The 17,380-nt window shown below is 42.7% G+C and overlaps 1 protein-coding gene across 1 annotated transcript; it reads right to left on the bottom strand.

The window, feature by feature from the left end:
- Positions 279 to 17,143, bottom strand: DLEU7 (deleted in lymphocytic leukemia, 7). The gene is given in 4 exon segments (XM_018056335.1): positions 279 to 485; positions 16,740 to 16,818; positions 16,820 to 16,947; positions 16,949 to 17,143. Coding segments are annotated over 4 exon segments (609 nt in total).

Below are 17,380 nucleotides of genomic sequence, written 5' to 3'. Positions count from 1 at the left end.
ATCTAGTTAGCTCCACAAAGTGGAATATATTTCAATCAAAAAGTCAGCAAACATGTTAGCACACTTAAAAATGTGAACTACTGCTTTAAAAAATTTTCACCAACATGCTGTAATTCCAAAGGGCACAAATGCCACTGGTCAGACTGCTATGTACGCTATCAAGTGTCCCCTCACTGGAATAAAAGCATCCACTGTCTGCTGATTTACTCGGGAACTAAGGTATTCTCCAGTTCTCTAAGCAGTGCTCGCCGTTGTTTTAATTCCAGCATCTTGAATACTCATATGTCAGGGAGATTCTGTAAGATCTGTCTCCAGGAAGCACAGGCTACCATGTGGGCATCAGAAGGAAGATTAGCAAGTGACTGAATCAGCTTCTCGACTATCGTTTTCAAACACTGGTGGGCAGCATTCAAATCCCTGTCAAACTGCTGTCCTTCGGTTTGTATAGCCAAATGACTGCAGATGTTTCTAAACTCAACACTGTCCTGAAAGGAAGAGCAAACACAAACAAGCAATTAGGGTATGGAGGATAGTCTTCACTCCCATCTTTTCTGATGACAGAATCTCAATTTTCCTCTCAGAGCATCATTCTCCTCCATTCTCAGCCCACATAGTTTGACCAATGCTAACCCTATTCCTCAACTCCAGGGGCAAGGTCAATCAGAGCACATCATCCCTCAGCCACTTCGACTGACCAGGGATGGGCTGATGACCTAAGATGGGTCAGTAAACCACAGTCCCAGGAGATTGCTCAATTGGGAAAAAGAAGTTCTATTTAACTGGAGCTGTTGGAAAACATCTTGCCACCATAAGGAGAGAATTCAAATGAAAGTAAAGCCAACACATTAAAAAAAAAAAAAAGTAGAAACGAGATTAAAAGAGACTGACTTCAATTACATTTTCTGAGCATGTCAGTCTAGCTGTGCTTGGACAATAAATACCAGGATTTTTTAGCTATCTGAATCAATAAATATTTCTTTCTACTTAAGCCATTTGGAGTTGAATTTCTCATGCATGCTAAGTTGCTTTAGTCATGTTCAACTCTTTGCAACTCTCTGGACTATAGCCTGCCAGGCTCCTCTGTCCATGGGATTCTCCAGGCAAGAATACTGGAGTGAATTTCTCGTATTTGTTCTTAAAAGAGCTTTGATGAATACACAGATAGACTCTGTTCCTTTTATTCCACAATTACTATCTTCAAGATTCCAAAAACAGGATTGGGTATTTAATGAAAATGGTCCCAAGAAATATTTGATGCAAATCTAGAAAGAGTTCACAAGTAGTTTTAAAGAATGAACTAATTAAATAGCTCTTTAATTTTCAAATATTTCACATTCTAAAATCCATTGCATGTAAATGGTACACTGAAATTATTCCACATCAGAGATAATGTTTGCTATATGTTTTATTTTAAATACAGTTGACTCAAACAGCACAAGATTGAACTGCACAGGTACATTTATATACAGATTTTTTCCAATAAATGTGAACTACAGTACTAGAGGCTCAGATGGTAAAAGTCTGCCTGCAATGCAGGAGACCTGGATTCGACCCTGGGTCAGAAAGGGCCTCTGGAGAAGGGAATGGCTACCCATTCTAATATTCTTGCCTGGAGAATTCCATGGACAGAGAAGCCTGGCAGGCTATAGTCCAGAACCCCCTTCCATGGGGTTGCCATGGCTGAGCAACTAACACTTTCACACTATCCATAGTTAGTTGAATCCATGGATTTGGAACCCTGCAGCTGGAGGGCCAGCTATAAAATCATACACAGATTTCTGACTGCTTGGAGGGCCAGCACTTCTAACCCTATCCTTCAAGATTCAAATCTACATGAAAATGACTCCCCCAAGACTTCTGGTTCTGTCACTTGGCACATACAGTTTCCCTATAAGGTCTTGCTACTAAATTCTAAGCAGTAGAACAAACATCCTTTCTGAGCTTGCAAGGGAGTAATGGAAATTTCCAAGGGCCAAGTATAAAAGAAAGGCAAATTACTTTAGCTGCGTGCCAATACCTATCAAGAAGAGAAAGCTGGTCTCTCTTGAGCTGGGTTTGGGGTAGAAGGTACAGTTGTCCTTATGAATGTGTGACGGCAGAGCTGTACAATATAGTAGTTCCAGTTTGGAGTTGCCCTCTATACCATATATATGTTCATGGAGCACTCATGCCAAGAAGTTAATTTAAAAATTGGAACTGGTCTGAAATATCCATGGACACATGGCAAAAGCAAACAAAAGCCTATTCCACAGAAACCTGTTCACAACCCATGCCCCACAATAGTACTGCCAGAAAGTCTGTTGAATACAAACTTAGAATATGAAATTTAAAGTACAGTCCACCCTGATATAGTATATATAGTGCAGGGCAGAATTAGACTCCAAGAATTTCAGGCATAAATTACAAAATATATGTATCATGGTTAAACATATAAAAGAAAAAAGTCAGAAAAAAACTCCCAAGAAAAAACAAACTTGAAAAAGAATCTAATCCCACTTCTAGAAATGTGTGACAATTATCACAGCAAATTAAAATACTCAATGGGAAACACATTAATAAACACAGCTGAGGAGAAGATTAGTAAAGTGGATGATAAGTTTGAGAAAATTATCCAGAATGCAAAATAAAGACTTGGAAAATATGAGAAGTTGACTGACATGGACGACAGAATGACAAAGTATGACAAATACATTTTCAGGAGAGATAAGAAAGAACAAGAGAGAAGTAGTGGTCAAAGAGAATAATGGATAAAAATTATCCCAAATTGATTCAAAATGTGAATCCTAAGATTCAGGAAACAAAACAAGCTTTGAGTAGAAAAAGTTAAATGAGATCCAAATCTAAACTCATTAAGGTAAAACTGCTCTTAAAAGCAACCATATAGGAAAAAGATGGCACTCAGTCTGGATAACCAAACAGCTAAGTTCCAGCCAACTTCTAAGCCACAACAATTGAAGATAAAAGAATAGAATAATATCCTCAAATAACTGTCGACCAAGATTTTTTTTTAATTCCACTGAACTACCATTTAAATATCAAGGCAAAATAAAGCACAAAATGAGTTATCACAGTAGACATTCACTGTCAGATCTTCTTAAAGATATAATTCAGAAAGAGGAAATTCAAAGAGATGTAAGACGCAACAGTGAACAGAGAAACTTAAAAACACAGCATAAATCTAAAGATTTGGTTAATCAAAACAAAAATTTTAACAACTAACTTGGGTTTCACAAAAGCAAGATGGTTGTAAAACACTGAGGTGCAGTCACACGTAGGATACAGTGGTATTCTAAGGCATTGCATCATTGAAGATGCAAAAGTGGCAGAGGGGATCAATTTTAGGCTTGTTAAGTATGCCTGTGAGAAATGTAAGGATCATTGTTAAAAGGAGAGAAATACGAGGCCAGAAAAGTGGTGCCACGCAGGACAGGTCAAAAGTGTTCAGCTGCCCCTTCCCAGACCGAGTAAAGCACCGCAGGCTTTGAGGCCCCTTTCCTGTGGCTGCAGCGGACTTCGACCATGTCCAGAAGATAACAGTGCTGGAGTTTCTGTCCATGGGAAACCTTCTGTGGTATACAAATTTTTTTCAAGTATAGAAATAGTCCATAATATTTCAGAATCAGCAGAGGAAAAAGATATATCAAAACTTAATTGATCCTACTGATAGAAGGTAAAAACGGAGAAATAAAGGATTCAAACATAAAGCAAGATGAATAGAAATCTAAAATGTGGCACAAATAAACCTATCTACAAAACAGAAACAGACTCAGCCATAGGGAAGAGACTTGTGGTTGCCAGGGTGGTGGGAGGCAGGGGAGAATGATGGTCTGGGAGTTTGGAGTTGGTAGATGCAAACCATTATATATAGGATGGATAAACAACAAGGTCCTACTGTAGAGCACAGGGAACTGTATCCGATATCCTGTGATAAACCATAATGGAAAAGAATATAGAAAAGAATATATCTATGTGTAAAACTGAGTCATTTTGCTGTACAGCAGAGATTGGCTGCTGCTGCTGCTAAGTCGCTTCAGTCGTGTCCGACTCTGTGCGACCCCAGAGATGGCAGCCCATCATTGCAAATCAGCTATACTCCAAGTGAAAAAGTACCAAATAAGTCACTTTTTGAAATACAGTGGTTCCCAGGTTGGATATTCAAATTTTATCCGAATGCTAAAAGCAAAACATTTAAAACTAAAAACATCCAAGATTGAAAGTAAATGGATACTAAATATACATCAAGCAAAGTTAAAATAAATCCGGAAAAATCATTTTTAGAGAGAAAATAAACTGCAACATGGACTATTGCCCAAGAAGACAGTTTTGTACTTGTGTGTGTCTAATATGATAACCTCAACTTACACTCAATCCACAGACATAAAGACTAATTTTAATTCATCTTTCTCAGAAACTGATCAGACAACAGGACATTCAGCCTAGAGAGAAAAGACTGAAAATCTTTTCTAATCATAAGCTTGGTCTAATGGAGACAAGCGAATATACTTTATTCTCAAACACCTATGGATTACTTATGAAAGATGAAAGTGAAAGTCGCTCAGTCGTGTCCGACTCTTTGCCACCCCATGGACCATACAGTCCATGGAATTCTCCAGGCCAGAATACTGGAGTGGGTAGCCTTTCCCTTCTCCAAGGGATCGTCCCAATCCAGGAATTGAACCAGGGTTTCCTGCACTGCAGGCAGATTCTTTACCAACTGAGCTATGAGAGAAGCCCTATGACATTATAGTAATGCCACAAAACAAATCTCAATATCAAAGGTTATATCATTCAAATCAGAAAGGAAAAACTGAGAAACCAATAATATAGATAATCTTCCCCAAACAAGTATGACTTAAAAATCCACTTCTAAATAACTCATGGGTCAGTGAAAAAAATAATTGAAACTTTAAAATTGCTCTATTTGTTGTTGTTCTTCAGTTGCTAAGTCCTGTCCAACTCTTTGCAACCCCATGAACTTCAGCATGCCAGGCTTCCCTGTCCTTCACTGTCTTCCAGAGTCTTGCACAAACTCACATGCATTGAGTTGGTGATGCCATCCAACCATCTCATCCTCTGTTGCCCACTTCTCCTCTTGCCCTCAATCTTTCCCAGCATCAGGGTCTTTTCCATTGAACTGGCTCTTCACATCGATGGCCAAAATAGTGAAGCTTCAGCATCAATCTTTCCAATGAATATTCAGGGTTGATTTCCTTTAGGATTGACTGGTTTGATCTCCTTGCTGTCCAAGGGACTCTCAAGAGTCTTCTCCAGCACCACAGTTCGAAACATCAGTTCTTGGGCGCTCAGCCTCCTTTATAGTTCAGCTCTCACATCTGTACATGATTACTGGAAAAACCATAGTTTTGACTAGATGGACCTTTGTTGGCAAAGTGATCTCTCTGTTTCTTAATATGCTATCTAGGTTGGTCATAGCTTTTCCTCCAAGGAGCAAGTGTCTTCTAATTTCATGGCTGCAGTCACCATCCGCAGTGATTTTGGAGCCAAAGAAAATAGTCTGTCAACTGTTTCCATTGTTTCCCCATCTATTTGTCATGAAGTGATGATGGGACTGGATGCCATGATCTTAGTTTCTTGAAAGCTGAGCTTTTTCACTCTGCTCTTTCACCTTCAAGAGGCAGTTTAGTTCCTCATCGCTTCCTGCCATTATAGTGGTATCATCTGCATATCTGAGGTTGTTGATATTTCTTCTGGCAATCTTGATATGAGCTTGTGAGTCATCTAGCCCAGCAATTAGCGTGATGTATTCTGCATAAAAGTTAAATAAGCAGGGTGATATTATATAGCCTTGATTTACTCCTTTCCGTACTGAACAATTATGGAAATACCATATGACAATTTGTGGGATGTAGCTCTGATGATAAAAGCATAGACTTAAATGTTTATAGAAGTAACGAATAACCACTTAACCAATGAAAATCCATGAGCTATGGATGCAAGGCAATAACTTAAGAGAAACAGATAAGAATCAAAAAAAAAAAAATCCTAAAAGTTGAACAAAGTTTGACAAGGAGCTAGTTTTTTTTTCTAATTCTGTGTAAAAAGGGAAGCTATTCTTCTCCCTAATAAAAACTCTCTCGGTTGGGTGAGAAGAACCTGGGTTTCTGGCAAAGTGTTTACTAGAAAACATTCTCCAAGAAACAAAACAAATGTCCATTCATTCAATTCGGCAGACAACAGCAGCAGGACTCCATGTGGGCTAACACACCACAGTCGCCTTCTGGGAGTATTCACAGGTTACCACCCTTCTAGAGTGCTTTTCTCCTTAAAGCATTCTTGTTTCCCTGCCTTTGTGTGTTGCTTATTTATTTCTGCTCCGAAGGTATTAAGGGGCCCTGTAGATAATCTGTCCCACAGGTTTTGGAGTAACGTATATTGCTGGAGCATGTTGCTTGGAAATGAGAAACCAGAGGGAAAAAATGACTCTGGACTGCTTTCCCAAGATCCACATCAAGGGAAATTGTCCACTTGCTTTATAGAAGTAATCCAACTCTAAGTACAAAGTGGAAGGATCAAAGACAACATGCAAAAAGAAATTTAAAATAGAAGGACCCACCAAAATGTGTGCTGACGTGTGCCTATTAGCCAGTCTGCAAAGGCATTCATCACCCAGAGAAGATTAAAATGCCTTTAAAAACATATTTGTAGGCTGAAAATCTGAAGCCAATTTCACGTTTACTGTAAAGAATCAAAGAAGGCATCTTTAGGGAAAATTATACATACAATAAAATTCCACTGCTGAGCTATACTGGTCCCTGAGGCCCTAGGTAAACTTCAGATCTCTGGCGAGCTTTGCAAAGTCTCTTTATTTTACTATTTTAGTACAGTATTTCCATTTAATCCTTTTTCAAATATATTAACAGTCAAAGAAAACAAATTAATAGGAATAGGCTTTCCATGGGACTCTTAAGCCAAGGAAGGGAAAAATAAAACAGGTGGTTGCTTCCCTTCCTTTCTGGAAGGTCTGAAGGCCAACTATGGATCCAGCAACCGTGACCTCCAACCCAACCTCTCCTGCAGAAGTTAGGGGCCGCCAGTGACAGCCTTAAAGCAACAGCATATAAAATGGCACATGGGTTTTCAGTAGAAACTCACATGATCAATACTGGTGATGATTTCACTTATGGTGCTTTCCACTCAATGACAGAAGGCATCCTCCCAGCAGCTTTTATTTAGCAAGATCCAGATGCTTCCAGAAATGATGTAATATCCTACACGGTGCTTTGAGCGTTTTGCCAGAATTAGAACACGATGGTGGCTGAGCAATCTAAAAGCAGGTTTTGGAACGTCTAAAGCCTTGTGTAATCTCAGATTTTGGATATGAAATGTATTGATTGCTGCAGTGGTCCAAATCGATGGCCAGCACTTCCATTTTAAAATGAGTTGAGATAATCTCTCATGACTCAACTAATCTACTGGGACAATGGCCTCAGTCTGTTTGCCTGTTAATAAATCTGTTAAATTTATTTCAAATGTGTACCTAGCCTCTAATACATGACTTATTACTACACTGGATAAAAGGCAATAAGACATGGCACTTGACCTCTAAAGAGCTTATAACTTAGTAGAAGGAATCACACACATACAGCATATCTCCCAATGTCCAATGAAATGTGATGAGTGAGGGATATGGTATTAAAAACAAAACAAAACAAAACATAAAAACCAGTCCTACAGAAGAACAGACATTTATAGACTCATGATCTAAACATTGTACACAGTTCATTCTGGGGGGGGATGCTTTCAATAGCATACCTGATGTGTGGTTGCCCAAAGTTTGCAAGATGCACAAGATGAAAAAGTTATGGAGATTGTCTGAACAAAAATGTGAGTGTACTTAACACTACCCTTAAAACAGTAAATTTCACTTTGGGGTTTTTTTTTTTCTACTACAATTAAAAAAAAAAAATAGTGGTTGAGACTATCAGGTTACTGCCAGCCTTTGTAGAAGGGAGTGGAAATTTGGATGAGGCATCAGCGAAATGGTAGGTAAGAAGGACTGTACAGTTGCTATAAGAGGGATGGTGTTGGGGAAAGCAATATTTGACTCTTAGAGGAAAGAGATGGCCCAGAATTAGAATGAATGATACTGGTACTGAAAGGTGTGTGGTCTGGCTGCTCACTGCTCAAAAGCCAATAAACAGGCCAGACTGGTGGGAAGGAAAGTCTGTTTCATTTCAGACACCGGCAACTGGGGTGGGGAGGGTGGCAGACATCTGTCCAAAGGCCAGCTCCCACCCCCACCCCCCGCACCCCTCCGCATTGGCAACCAGTGTGCAGGAGCTTTTATAGATAGTATTGGGGAGGGGGCTACATGCAGGAACAGCACCATCAGCTCTGACAGTCATCTTCAAACTGGTCATCAGTGGTCTGACCAGCATTGTGTTGGTTATCTAGGTACAGATATTCTTCAGTTTCAGGGTCCACTTGTTCCCATTTCTTTGCAGTCAGTTCTCAGAACTGTGGCAGCTCATGTCCTGAGTACAATCTGGTCATCATGTAGTTGACTTGTCCACCTCATGTTTAGTATTTATGAGACAGCTCACAGGATATGGCTCAGAATACTATCTATAGCCCTTGAGAAAGAACTAAAGGTCCTTGAATATTGTTACTAACTACATTATTATTATTTAGTCTCCTTTGACTGTTTTTTCTTTGTTTCCGTGTTTCTCATTTCTCTGATTTCCATGTTTCTCATTTCTCTGATTAAATTTATTCTTTGACTAAAATTTTCCATAGACAAAAGGCAAGCAAAGGTCGGGGGCCGGTGGAGGGTGGAGGCAAGGACCGTAGAGTCCTGCTCAATTTCAATACCAGCAAAAACCCAGAGCCAAGTTGGGCCTGGGACTGGGAGGAGATCAGTCTGAAAAAACAACAGAGCATCATGTTACCTTTTCAGAATAAGCTGGTGCAGAAAGCCTTGAATGCCAGTCAAGTCCCTGGAACTTCTGAGCATGGCAAACCAGCATTTGAAGAACACTTGTCAAGCCTATGAGCCTGAGCACCTATTAGGCGCCAGGCTCCAAGCGAGGCTCCTTATATACCATATTTCACTCAGCCCTCACAATCATCCAGGAATTAGAGATGAAAAGAAATGCTGCTTGGAGAAATTAAATGACATCCCTAAATAGCACAGCAAGTAAGTGGCAGAGCTGAAATCTCTCTCTCTCTCAAAACTCAAGTGTTCATCAAAGACTCACCCCACATCAGAGACTGGGCCAGATGCCAGGGTGACAGAGAGCAGAGCTCACCGTCCAGCGCGGGAGACGGACCAGTGAACGGGAGGGACAGAGCTGCAGATGCTACCCTGGGGTGAACAGGGACACCATGGAAGCCAGCTAGGAGCACCCAACTAGCTTTAAGGGAGGAACAAAAATGTCTCCTTGTGAATTGTTACATGTTTCTTTTCCAGCTATATTCATGCTGTTTTTCTTAAGGTTAACTAAGCGTTACGAAGCTCAAATTGGCGGTGATCATATCCAAACTGAAGACTGTCCTGTTGGTCCTGCCCACTTCTCTGCAACATATTTGAGACAGCTTGGTTATCTGGAAAGGATTCAAGGCATGGAAGCTTCCACGGCCCATGTAAAGCCAACTCCTAGCTAATCAGAGACCTCCTAGCCAGAGCTCTCCCTTCCTCCGCTCTGTTCTCTCCCACCCAGTGGCAGGGAGGTCTCTTACAAAATCCACCCAACGTGTGCTCTTCTGCTTCGTACACTGTGTTTATTAGGAATGCACACGTCTGGAACCTTGACAACTGAAAATGCACCTGCAAAGTTCAAAAAGGGAAGAAAAGCTAAGCTCCTTTTTAGCTTTTTACTGAAAATAAACACTCCCATCAAAACCAAAGGCTTGAAAGCAGAAAGAATCTGGCAATAGGAGTCAGTTTCAAAGCTTGTTTTCTGAAACCAACACCAATGGATAATAAAGTCAAAAATAAAAAATGACTTTATAGGTTCTATAATACAGATAACTTTTAAACAATACACAAAGGTTTTTTTTTTTACCCCCTCCACGACATCACCTTCAAAATCATGTCTAGATCTTCACAAACTATAAATCAATTCATATTCCCTTCACCTCTGGCTTTAAGATAAGTTGGTTCTTTCCAAAACAGTCCTGTCTTGAGCTGCTTGCTCTTATAATGGTCTCCACAAGCTTGTTTCTTCTCACATTTTCCCTCCCACTCTCCCCAATGCCTAGCATCTTCTGCAAAGAGTATTAATGAAAGAGCTTTTCCCCAGCTCTCTGTGATAAGGCCTGACCTTAGTGAACTTTGGCCTGGACAGCAGACCACTCTCCACTAAAGCTGCCCAGGGGCTGGCCCTTCAGGGGAACACAGATCCTCCCCTGGACCCATCAGAGTACTCCATGCTGGATACGCACGTAAAATGGGACTGTCGTTTCTCTATTTTAGAGGGATGTTATGAAAACCACACTATCAGGAACAGTATACTACAAATTGCCCCAGCTGCTCTTCGTTCATTGGTATCTGGCTTTAAACCACAAATTCACAGGGCCCAGAACAGTCATCAGTTGCCTAAACTCAAGGTCAATCTCAAGTAGATATGCAACTGCGTATTAATAAAACACCCAGTGAAGAACCACGGTATCTGCCAGTCACCATAAAAAGTCTATCGTCCACAGGAAATTAAACATTTTTACTTGTGGTGTACCCGGTGTAAACGCTCACAAGTAACTATGGTGCCTTATGCATTTGCTTTGGGTATGGTACCATTTTCATTAGGAAAGTCCAGTGAAAAGCACTTTGTGATGCATACAGGCACTCGATCCAAGTGCATTCACAAGGCAGACCCCAAAATTGTAAAATAAAGCACAGCAGCATTTCCACAAGACATTACACATTTAAGTATTTAGTTTTGTTTTAGGGCCATCTTGCAATATCTTTCCCCAAATGTTGATTTCGAAAAGACTTTATGTCCTGGTTTTCATATCATTCACCTTATAAGGAAAGACAAAGCCACAACGAAGCTACTTCTAGGGTTGTTACTGAGCCTTTTCCTGACATGCAATTTTGTCCCAAATAAAGAGCACTCCCCTGGCCATGGCTACTAATAATATAACCATGAGAACTTAATTATTCAATAGGAATATTAGAAATTTGTAAAGATGCCATTTTCAAATTTGCAGAAACTGGCTTTATTAACCAATATTTATGGGGGAAAAAAGCATTCATCATCAATGTCTTCCTCTGAGTAACTCAATATTCACACGGAATTTGCAAAGAGCCTTAGCAATGACTGTGAAGCCAAAGCCAACGGTTTTACAACCACTACTCTTCCTCTGTGGAATGAGAAAACCAGCTCAGACCACTGAATGTGACGAAATTATTGGTACCAGAATTAGTTTGTTGAATTCATAGGCAAGTTGAGTTTATAGGCAAGTGAGCAAAAGCAGGCAGGGAAGTTTTTCTGCCTCCAAAAGCTGGCATCAGCCATGGTTTCCATGAAACTTGCTTCAGAACAGAACTCTTGGAAACCATAAATGTCTTCAGCTATCAAAGGAAGATAGACAAAACTCAATCAGAGTGATTTCCTGATTGGTTGAGTTAACAGTCTCTATGGGTTGGTCACTTTTAGCAGTTTTTAAAATCCTAGACTGGCTTCCTTCTGGTGCTCCACACATTTCTATGCTCCCTTTGGATGGACAGTATTAAAGCCTCTGTGCTAGTATTACTAGTTTGACAATGATTTCCCACATTTATCTGGGCTTTTTGTCACTATGTAAGGTAACCATGAGAACTTCCTTAGTGGCTCCGTGGTAAAGAATCCTTCGGCAATACAGGAAACACAGGTTCGATCCCTGGCCTGGGAAGATCCCCTGGAGAAGGAAACGGCAGCCCACTCTAGTATTCTCACCTGGAGAATCCTACAGAGAGAGGAGCCTGGTGGGCTACAGTCCATGGGGTTGCAAAGAGTCAGACACGACTTAGTGACTAAACAACAGCAAAGGTGACCGTGATTTAAGGAGACACAAGTCATTCCGTGTTACGGACTGAACTGCCTCTCGCCAAAATGCATATGTTGAAAAGCTAACTTGCAATTTGACTCTATTCAGAGATAAGATCTTTAGGAAGATAATTAAAGTTAAACTAGGCCACACCCCTAATCCAGTAGGATTAGTGTCCCTACAATAGTAGGAAGAGACCTACGAGATATCTTGCTCTATGCACAGAGGAAAGACCACAGGACGACACAGTGAGAAGGTGGCCGTCTACAAGCCAGGAAGAGAAACGTCCCAGAAACCAATCTTGCTCTTAGACTTCCCAACCTCCAGAACAGTGAGAAAATAAATGGCTATAGTTTAAGCCACCCAGTCTGTGGCATTTTGTTATGGCAACCCAAGCTAAGATACTCAGGTTACAGCTTGACTATTGTGACCCAAGCAGTGTGCAGACACACGGCAGGTATGACCGTGCCCTCTCAACTGTGCACGCTCATGCATTTGATTTCAGTGTGATGTTCACCACACGCCCATGAGCTAGCACTGTGAAAAGAAAGTGAAAGTGAAGTCGCTCAGTTGTGTCCGTCTCTTTGCAAACCCGTGGACTGCCTACCAGGCTCCTCCATCCATGGGATTTTCCAGGCAAGAATGCTGGAGTGGGTTGCCATTTCCTTCTTCAGGAGATCTTCCTGACCCAGGGATTGAACCTGGGTCTCTCGCATTGGAGGCACACACTTTATCATCTGAGCCACCAGGGAAGTCTAGCACTGTGACTGGTATCAATGGAAAGAGTCAGACAAAGCCACGTTTGAATAATGGGCTACTACTTCTTGAGCAAAGCTCTAAATTCCTCTGAGCCTCAGTTTCCTCCCATACTAAATTTTTATCAAACTGGTTAACTCCATCTTCTCCACCAAATTTAACAAGACTCAGTTTTGTTAAGCATTTTTCATCCACCATGAAAAGACTCGCTTCACGTTTTGTTTTGTTTTGTTTTGTTTTTTGCATGAATTTGATGATTTCTTCCCTGGTGGCTCAGCAGTAAAGAATCCACCTGCCAATGCAGGAGATGTGGGTTTACTCCCTGGATTGGGAAAATCCCCCCAGAGGAGGAAATAGCAACCCACTCCAGTATTCTTGCCTGGAGAATCCCATGGACAAAGGAGCCTGGTGGACTATACAGTCCCTGGGGTTGCAAAGAATTGGACATGACTTAGTGACTAAATAACAACAACATACTCAAAAGGAATATGAAGTGTTGGCTTCTTAAAGAAAAGAGTGAACTACTATAAGGATATGTATTATTACTGTGGTGAGGGTTTCTCTCCATTCATGCCCAGAAATTTCAGTCCCTTAATTCTGGTGGTTTGATAGGCGAGTCACCCGTGGTCACATCTCTCAGTCAGTCATCGGCCATGGACTAATGCTGACCTCTGAAAAGTCACTTCCTGGAAATGTCTTTGGGTCATTCTGTTTTTGTCAACAACCTCAGAAAAGTAAAGACAGAGTTTATGAGTCAGATCCATCAATATCAAAAATGAAATAGAATAATAAATAGTCAATAAAGACTCCTGAAGAAGATCGAGGCATCGGTCTCTTAATAATAATACTAATAAAAGTTCAAAAGTATTGCAGTTTACCATGAACAGCCAGTAGCTAAGACTTTGTATGCATTATCTCAATAACCTTTATAGGTCAAATACCACTGTTCCCACTTTACAGGTGAGGAGACTGAAGCACAAGAAGGCTAAATGACTTGGCCAAGAGTCTGCAGCAGGAAGCAGCAGAGCAGGTTTGAAATGCTCCATGGGACCAGATCACTGTGTTGTTCCTCTTCCTCCTTTCTGTGGCAAGTAACACTGTGGGAGGGATCTGATGTTGGGGAAATTTCCACACACTTTTAAGTGACACCCAAGTGTTGTTTCCTTTCGCACAAATCCTCCTGAAGCCATTCTGGTGTATAAAATCAACCTGCATGGTCTTAATTTAAAAATATAGAAGACACACATCCAAATCACTTGAGTCAACACTAGTAATGATGATGTCAAGTCTGTATAACCAGCACCACCACTCCCCCCCCCAGAAAGACAAACTGCTATGTCCTTGAGTCTAAGTGCTTTGTAATCATTACCCTACAATCCAAACTGAGATACTGCCTTCTCTCCTGACAATAAACCAAGCAAAATTTCAAGATGCTAGCCAGGAGACAAATCATCCAGAAAAACCACTTCTCTCTCTTCTGAAAGCACTGGCTGTTCTCAGGAGCCCTGAAACTCATTATTCCCCTGAAAGTGAACAGCAGAGTCCAGTTTGTAAGCAAGTTGAGATCCCTTGTTCCCAATGAGGACTCTGGATGCCTCTAAAAACACTGGCAAACATGCACCCAGAAGTCTGCATGTTTGCTTGCGATGGAGAAGAAAGGGACCAGGACTCCAGGGGTTGGGGGAGTGAGGGAAGATTTGAGCATATTTATGGATTAAGGGAACTGGCAGAGGGAACGCACTGGAAAATACAAGGTGAGAGGAGAGAATTGAAAGAAAAAAGTCCAGGGGAAAGTCTAGAGGAAAGATTTGCTCCAGCACTTAAGAGAAAGAATTTATCTGGGGGGTGGGCAAGGGTGGGAACCACACAGTATTTCTTTATTAGAGGCAAGAAAGAAGATAATTGGAAATGAAATCTTTTAGGTAAAATGAAAGATATTTGTGTCAGATGGCCTCAATTTTCTAGAAAAGGAGTGAGAGGGCTGGGGTTTGGATGAAGAAAGTTTGCAGAGAGTAGAAAATGTTTAGGACAAAAAGTCAAGTAGAGAGGGTTAAAAGGATTACCAAGTAGAAGTGACAGCTGTGTTAACCTCAAGTGGCATGAGCTGTAGTCCAGAGCAGAGGGCGGCCTTGCTATTAAGCTGGGTCAGGTCCTCCGACAATGGTTTTCTGGCCTGACCTTGCCTCTGTGATTTATCAGGGTCCTCTCTTCAGTCATTTCAACAGCTGCCTTTTTGCCTGCAAGACAATCCAAGGTCCTTAGCATGACCCAGAGGCTTTTTGCATCTGACCCCACCTAACTCTCCAGCATTTTTTTTTTTTTCCGCCTTCTGCCATACTGAACTAATTTTAGTTCCCCCAAAGCCCTAGGTGCTTTCATTGCTTCTGGGCCTGAAATCCCACAGCTCCTCAGAACTGTTTTTTTCCTTTAATGCTTGGAGAATAAACATTCTTTTTTTAAAAAAAAAAGAAACCTCCTCCAAGAAGCCTTTCTAGATCACCTAATGTAAAACTGATCACTCAGCTTTTCCTTTTGTCAACCCACCTGTGCCCTGTATAGGTTCCTGGCATGACAGAGTACTTCATGTTTCATTAATTCTAAGGTGCATGTTTTTTCACATTTCAAAAATCTCTGAAGTGAGGATATGTCTTATATTTGATAGTGTGTCACAGTTTAATTGGTAGGATTTTTATTATTATTATTATTTCTCAGTGGTACCAAAAAGTGCATCTTACCTCAAGAGCACTGGTGAAATGCAGCTTCTTTTTTAAAAACTTTTTAGAATGAAGCAGTGATTCGCATCTGGAGGTAATCTCGTTTTCCCTCCCAGCACACACACTTCAGCAATATTTGGTTCTGTCCACTAGTGGGGAGGGTATGCTGCTGGCATCTACTGGGTAGAGGCAGAGGATGCCCAGACCCTGCCCCCCAACCCCCATACACACACACAAAGAATCATCCTGCCCAAAACATCAGCAGTGTGAAAGTTGAGAAACCCTAGTTTAGGGTGACAATATTTATTCGGGTATATGCTATGCTTTATTATATTTGATTTTAAATCAATCTTCTAATATATATCAATGTTTTCCAAATGTTGGCTTGTAGAGCAAGAACAGCAACTCTTGAAAAATACCCTTTCTTCATCACCCCTCCCCCATGTCCCTCCACTAGACTCCCCAGAGAATGAATGAAGCAATATTAGGGATCAATACTGGAAGGCCAGAGGGTCCAGAAGAGATCTGTGACCTTAAACAAATTAGGAGAGTTAATAGCAAGGCCAAGACTGGATCCCAGACCCCCAGATTTCCCTGCTGCCACGCAACCTGGGAGGCAGGCCGCTCTGCTCTCTGCCTAAGTTGGCTAACACAGTTTGGTACCTTAAGAGGAAACCTGTGCCCTTCAAATATGAGCAGCGCGACTTAGCAGGAGTTTAGCCTGAGTATTCACGCTTCAACACCCAGCACCCACGCCACTCTGGTGCTACTTTATGAGAATTTAGGTTGACTCTGTAAGGCCCCCTGAGCTCCGTGGGGAATTGGATTTATGCAAAAATAACTGCGATTCATAAGTGTGAAGGAACTTCAAATACATGTAGGTGATTTCGTCACACAAACGGCAGAGCGAACGGAATACGTGTATTTGAGGCTGTAGGAGAGCGGTTATTAATTTGGAAGGAGAGCAGACAGAGCCGTCCTCCACTCCCAGAAGCTGCACGTGTGAAAAGAGCCTCGCACTGGAGCTGAAAGCTGATTCATGTGAGTGAGGGAGGGGTCCCAGAGGAAAGTTTTGGCAAAGCCTTTCCTTGTCTCCGTGCTGCAGTCAGGTGGGCCCTGATTGCCCACTCCCCCGAGCACCACCTTCCTCCTTCCCACTCCGAAGGCTGGATCACTCTGGGGGAGGCTCCACTCTGGATCCTGTGGCCCAGCTTCGTGTGCGCCAATCCCCTCTCCACCCTGCGCCGCCTCAGGGGGATGGATGCCCGAAGCCAGGCTCACTTTCAGGCGGATGGGGAAGGACCGCTCCTGCGGAGGGGGCCCAGGAGCGTCTGTCTGCTCCACTCTGACCAGCTCCGAGGGCCAGCGAGCTGCGCGTCACTATCCGAGCCAGGATGCAGGGCCCGCGGCCCCCGGGGAAGGTCAGCAGTTCCGCGCCCCCTTTGGCACCTCGCACAGCTTCCACCTCGGCGGAGCTCGCCTGCGCCCTCGGACCCCAGATTCCTGATCCCCCGGCTCCCGCCCTCCTCTTCGCGCCCTCTCCTGGGCCCTGCCAGCCCTGGGCCTGAGCGACACGCTGGGGTGGTGGACACGTGGTCTAGGTCATTCGGGCTCCCGGGGGCGCCCGGACGGTCCCCTGAGCCCCCCTCCTGCTGCAGCAGCTAAAGGGTGTGCAGAGCCACCATCTGAGGGCCGGTGGAGACCTCTGAGGGCACGGGGCTGGCCCTCGCCTCCGCCGCCGGCTCGTTGCGCTCCACCCGGGCAGGTGCAGCCGCGAGCGATGGAGGCGGGGGCGCGTGGGGTCGCTGGGGTCATTTTCCCAGCCCGCCGCTCCTCCGCCTCCCGGCCTCTCGGCATGTGGGGCCCGCCCCGCCTCGCGCCCGAGGTCAGCGACCCGCGCTGGCCCCAGCATTCGGTTCGAG

Source organism: Capra hircus, chromosome 12 (genome assembly GCF_001704415.2).
Source record: "Capra hircus breed San Clemente chromosome 12, ASM170441v1, whole genome shotgun sequence".
Classification (NCBI taxonomy): Eukaryota; Metazoa; Chordata; class Mammalia; order Artiodactyla; family Bovidae; genus Capra; species Capra hircus.
The sequence above is the reverse complement of the archived record's forward strand: the minus strand, read 5'-3'. Positions and strand labels throughout refer to the sequence as shown.